The 5,528-nt window shown below is 34.8% G+C and overlaps 1 protein-coding gene across 1 annotated transcript; it reads left to right on the top strand.

Annotated features, from left to right (window-relative positions):
* Positions 1–2,658: 2,658 nt before the first annotated feature.
* LOC140846051 (olfactory receptor 14A16-like) lies at positions 2,659–3,630 on the top strand. Its single transcript, XM_073221465.1, has one exon. The coding sequence runs from the start codon at positions 2,659–2,661 to the stop codon at positions 3,628–3,630; it is 972 nt and encodes a 323-aa protein (XP_073077566.1).
* Positions 3,631–5,528: the final 1,898 nt, after the last annotated feature.

The following is a 5,528-nucleotide window of genomic DNA, read 5'->3' as shown; positions in this document are numbered from 1 at the left end:
CTGGTGCGAGTCATGAGCGGTGTGACGAGGACTGCAAACAGTTCTTGGGATCCTTTCCGAGGCAAACCCAGATGAGGATCACACCGTGAGGCTCACGTGGCCGGATGACTTGATGAGACATAAGAGAAACTTTAATAAATAATTAGCTTGCAATTGTTTAGCTTGATGAAAAAACTCATCTTATAATCATTAATCGATGCCTGTCTTTTCGCTTGCTGTAACAATAAAAGTGCAGGGGAGCGCTGACTTGGTGCTTAGTCTCCAGAAGAAGTCTAAGCCCTCTGCTTAAAACGTCATTCTGACTCGGTTTCTCATTTTCGCAGTCCCCGACTGCTACTGATATCAACCATTGAAATCACGTATTTGTCAGCCCAGATCTCTACAATATGAATGGACACTCCAACACTACAAGTGGAAATATGACTTTGTGATTTCAATATCCTAAGTTAATAAAAGTGTAATTGTACTGGGAGTAAGATGACCAGCACCTGGAAAAGTGCCAGGTAAATGGCTCTTCTCCATAAGAGCTCATTGGGTGTCTGGGTAAATATATTTCTTCAGTGCCTTCTTACCAATTATGGAGATTCTTGACTGCATGCCAACATAGGAAGTGACTCATTAATTAAGGAAAGGCCATTGTGCTACTTTATTTTCACAGGTTGCATAGTGCCAAGATGTGTCTCATAACAGTGAGGGACAGATCACGTAAGTCAATTCCAATGAAAGTGGCATCATTTCTCTTTGGAATATTCCAGAGTTCAAGCCTTTGGGAGATGGAAAACTGATATCATCGTCATACTCGTTCTGACTGCTCTTTATAAAAGCTGTGCTAAAGTTGAGACATCAAGAATCAAAGTGACTTTCAGGAAAGGAGTTTCTCAATTCTTGAAAGTCAGAATTAGTGATGTCCTTCTGGATTAATCATCGGTAATACTTTCACCAGCAACAATACTCAAAGCTTGCTGATGTCTTGAATCTTCTACAGAACAGACACTTTAGTGAGTTTATTTTCTTTTAATCTGGTTGTTGATAATGATTTCAGCCAGAAAAGCATAGACCTGCTAGGAAATTCTTAAATTCTTCAAAAGTAAAAGTTTCTTGGGTTATTACATGTTAATTTTAAGATTTCTAAACTATGGGTTTGCTAACAGGCCACAGGAAAACTATATGTATATACTTACTTATGTTGCAAAACATCAGCTCATATACCAAATGCATATTAGACTTTGAAACAGTTATTTACAGGACTATTTAAAGCATAAAAGGATGCTGAGTTCACTGGAATCAATAAAAATTGGTTAAGATATTAGGTACATTTTATTTCAGTTATAAACAGAAAGTAATGAAGAATGAAGTAAAATAATGATGTGAAATAATTAAAATATAGCTAATTTGGAAATAAATACCACTAAAATATATAGAATATAACTTGGATCATAAGCTAGTGTCTTAATAAACATTGCTTAATTTTGATTCATATGAAATGGGAAGGTGCCTTAAATTATGGGTTAGATAAGAAAAATAATTTTAAAATTCCAAGCATTTGATTATGTGTGATGTAAATTCTTGTATAATTCAGTTATAAATCTCTTCTCCGCTATTAAATCTGATAATCTGTAGTGAATATAATTTTGAAATTGTTGGTTTTAAGTGGTTTTCTTCTAGTAAAGGATGAGAGCAGATATATTGTGTTTCAAATATCCAATTGCAATCATTATTTATTTATGTATTTATTATTTATGTATATTACTCAAAGTATAAAACAGGATGCACACACACATACAGTGCCTAAAACTTGTGTGTATGTGTGTTTATTTATGTATGTGCAGAGAGAAGTGTAGAGGGAGAGAACACATAGCATTAGTGGGATAATAAAATAAGAAGAAGCCTGGACCAAAACTAGTAAATAAAAAGATACATTAATAGTATTATGAGAGTTAAGTGAAGGAGTATTTTAATAAAACTTGTGCACTGAAGAAAATGACAAATACCTGCTTGAAATGATTGCTATTGTTTACTCCTGTTATTTAAAAAATCAGAGGTCTTTTGGAGGGAGCCAATCTTTCTATCATCTTTCTAGGCATATAGATATCAAAAATGTATAAAATGACCTTAGAGAATGCCCATTGTTTTGTGAAGTTCATATTTAAGATGAAAATGAGAACAATTAATTTTAGTCAAATAATCCATTGACTAAAAGTAAAAAATTGTAAAGCACAAGGATAAAGGACATGGCATGCAATGTTTGCATTTTTCATATCTATCCCTTCACTTCCTTTCACATGTAAATTAAGACTTTTCTCCATGAGGGATAGATAGCATGGTGCAGTGAATATGGTAAACAATTTGTACATATGCTTCCATTGCATTATAACACTTAGACACCTAGAGAAACAGAAACCTTGAAAAGAAAGGTACATGTACAATGACTAATTAATTGGATTATGTTGTTGGAGAAAATATACTTTTAAAACTGTTTCTCACTTTCTCTTTCAGACAAACACAAATACACATGGACACACACACATTCAAGTGACAAACATTAAATAGGAACACAGTTTTTCTTTAGCTGTACTGAAGTAAACTTAAGTACGTGTAGGATTTTGACCACTTTAAACATACCTTTTCTTTTTTTAAATGCAGAACGTTTCATCAAGAATGAAGAATATCTCAGTGGTGGCAGAATTTCTTCTCTTGGGTTTTTCTGGACCATCGAGGCTTCAGTTTTTACAATCTGGGATCTGTGTAGTCATCTACCTGTTGGCCCTAGTGGGGAATGGCCTCATTGTCACTATAGCATCCTTGGATCCCTGCCTGTGCACACCCATGTACTTCTTCTTAAAGAATCTGTCCCTTTCTGATGTTTGCCTCATGTCTTCCACTATGCCCAAAACTGTTGCCAACTCCTTGACCCACATCAATTCCATCTCATTCTCTGGCTGTGTCATGCAGGTCTTCCTGGTGCCTTTTGTGGCAGTGGCAGAGCTGTTCCTGCTCTCAGCGATGTCCATTGACCGCTATACTGCCATCTGCCATCCTCTGCACTATGAGCTCATCATGAACAGGGGCCAGTGTGTGCATATGGTGACTCTGTCCTGGCTCAGCAGTGGCTTGATATCCATTATACATACAGCAGGAACCTTTTCCCTAACTTACTGTGGGCCCAATGAGATCCAGCAATTCTTTTGTGACATTCCCCAGTTGTTAGCTATTACTTGCTCAGAGAATATAACTGCAGAAATCGTGCTCATTCTTATTAATGCAGTCTTGGACTTATGTTGCTTTATCTGCATCATAATCTCATACATATACATCTTCTCCACTGTCAGAAAGATTCCATCCACAGAAGGATGGTCAAAAGCCTATTCCACTTGCCTCCCACACCTGGTAGTGGTTGTACTTTTTCTCTCAACTGCTTTTATTGCTTATCTGAAACCTATCTTAGGGTCTACATCGGTCACCGATCATGTTCTATTATCTTTCTATATTTTGTTGCCGCCTTCCCTTAATCCCATCATATACAGCCTAAGAAACAAAGCCATGAGAGCTGGTTTGGAGAAGCTGATCACTAAGAAGCTCTGGGTGAGGGAATATCATTTTTCTCCAAGAATAAAGGCACTTTATTCTTAAGATTTGTGTAAGTAAAGTTTAATTTAGCTGCTCAGTTGCAAATCTGTGCTTATCTCCAGGGTTATGTGGAACCCTGGTGGTGATTCTGCAGCAAATTGGAATAAAGTATACTAATGGAAAAGAATGAAGTTGTCCTCAGGTCTGACAGTTACAGCTTTCAAGCATTGGTAGAAAAAATGTGCACATTCATATTTGTACCCGGTTTCTGTTAGGCTGTCTTGATTTTTGTTTATTGATCATGCATTCTGCTTTTGGGTACTTGAGTAGATAGTCAGAAAAGTCTCATACTTGAAAGGGAATGTGGATTCCCAGGTGTTCTGGTTTGCAATCCGGAGGAAACATGTCCTCTGTGACTAAGAATGTCCCCTGGAAACAGCCTGGGTGTTCTGAATCTCCTTAATATTGCATTAAATGTCTGTGTTCTTCCTGCACTATACTGTTTAACAAATCTTTCCTTAGCATGCACTGGCGGATTACAGTGGTTCTTTTGTATTATCTAAATCTAAAACCTGGAACAGTGGCAAATAAAACATTTGCTTCTATCTCAAAAGCAATTCATAAAGAGAATAAAAGAGGAGGGACACTTCTTCCTGGGAGATTCACTTCTCCATAGACAGGCAGTTCTTCTACCTCTCCACAAACTTTGAATTTACTACAACCATGTGTATACATCATTTCAACAACTTTGGATTGTATAACATATGGAAAAAACTAAGAATGTATTAATAATTTGTGGTCTAATTGCAGAATTAGCTGTTTTATTTATTTAAAAAATTTCACTTTACAATCTACTTCTTATACAACATTTTAAAAATGGTACTAATTTTCCATCATAACTGACCAGGACACAAATATAAATGATATGGGATTCCTTGATGTGTGTTTTATTAGAGTTCATTCTAGGCACTGCCAATTCAACCTCTGTATCAAATAACTACAGGAATTAAAATCTGCTAAAGAACAAACTCAAATTTCTCAGATAATATTGCTGAAATATACATATGTATATATATATACACACATATGTGCATAAGTTTCTATACTTTTCTGGCTCATGATCTCAGCTAACGTGCATCAAATAAATCTGTACATGAAAAGAAGTGTTAGAATTTACTGGGGAAAAGTGAGAGCTAATGATGTGAGCCTTGTCTGCTTATGCTTTCATTACATTCCCAAATCTTCATCTTTTGAAATGATTGACTTAGTTTTTGACATTGAGTATAATATTTTTCAACACTAGTATAATTGGTACATATTTGTGTTTTAGAAGAAAAGTTTAGCATATTACAATCATGTCTTCAAAAATGTACAAGGGTTAATAAATTTACGACTTCAATACTGGTTACTTAATTTGAATTTCACATTATACTTTACACTTACTTATAATTACAAATATACAGATATGTACTCATTTTCTTTGAATCTATATTTTAAAGTGAATACAGTATGTTGTTTATACTTATATTTAGCTCTAATATTTTCTCCTTTCAATACTGAGATGTATGTCAATATTGTATATATGATGGGAAGTAATCGAACTTCGTCATCTTGTTTTCTTCTGTTGATTACCCATTTTGCTCTCTCTCTATCTAGAAGTGCAAGGAAGTGTGATTTAAGCCTCAGCATTCAGCAAATATGCTTCAGTTGGATTCAGCTTTATATCCATCATGTGTATAGATAATAGCTTCCTGTTTTAATGTCACTGATATTCTGGAGCATTTGCATGATGTATGAGCAATGGATAATTTAACACTTATTTATTTTTCTAATTTTAATGGGTTATAATTTATTGTTCATATAATTATGTGTTAAAGAATAATACATGAAAATACATATATGTGTATACATACACACATTGATCTAAAAAAATAAATATTCAAGTGGTCCATTCATTCCAG

The sequence above is a fragment of the Manis javanica genome, chromosome 14 (assembly GCF_040802235.1).
Source record: "Manis javanica isolate MJ-LG chromosome 14, MJ_LKY, whole genome shotgun sequence".
Lineage (NCBI taxonomy): Eukaryota > Metazoa > Chordata > Mammalia > Pholidota > Manidae > Manis > Manis javanica.
The sequence above is the reverse complement of the archived record's forward strand: the minus strand, read 5'-3'. Positions and strand labels throughout refer to the sequence as shown.

Coding starts and splice junctions, on each gene's coding strand:
- LOC140846051 (XM_073221465.1), top strand. CDS start 2,659: ATGAAGAATATCTCAGTGGTGGCAGAATTTCTTCTCTTGGGTTTTTCT.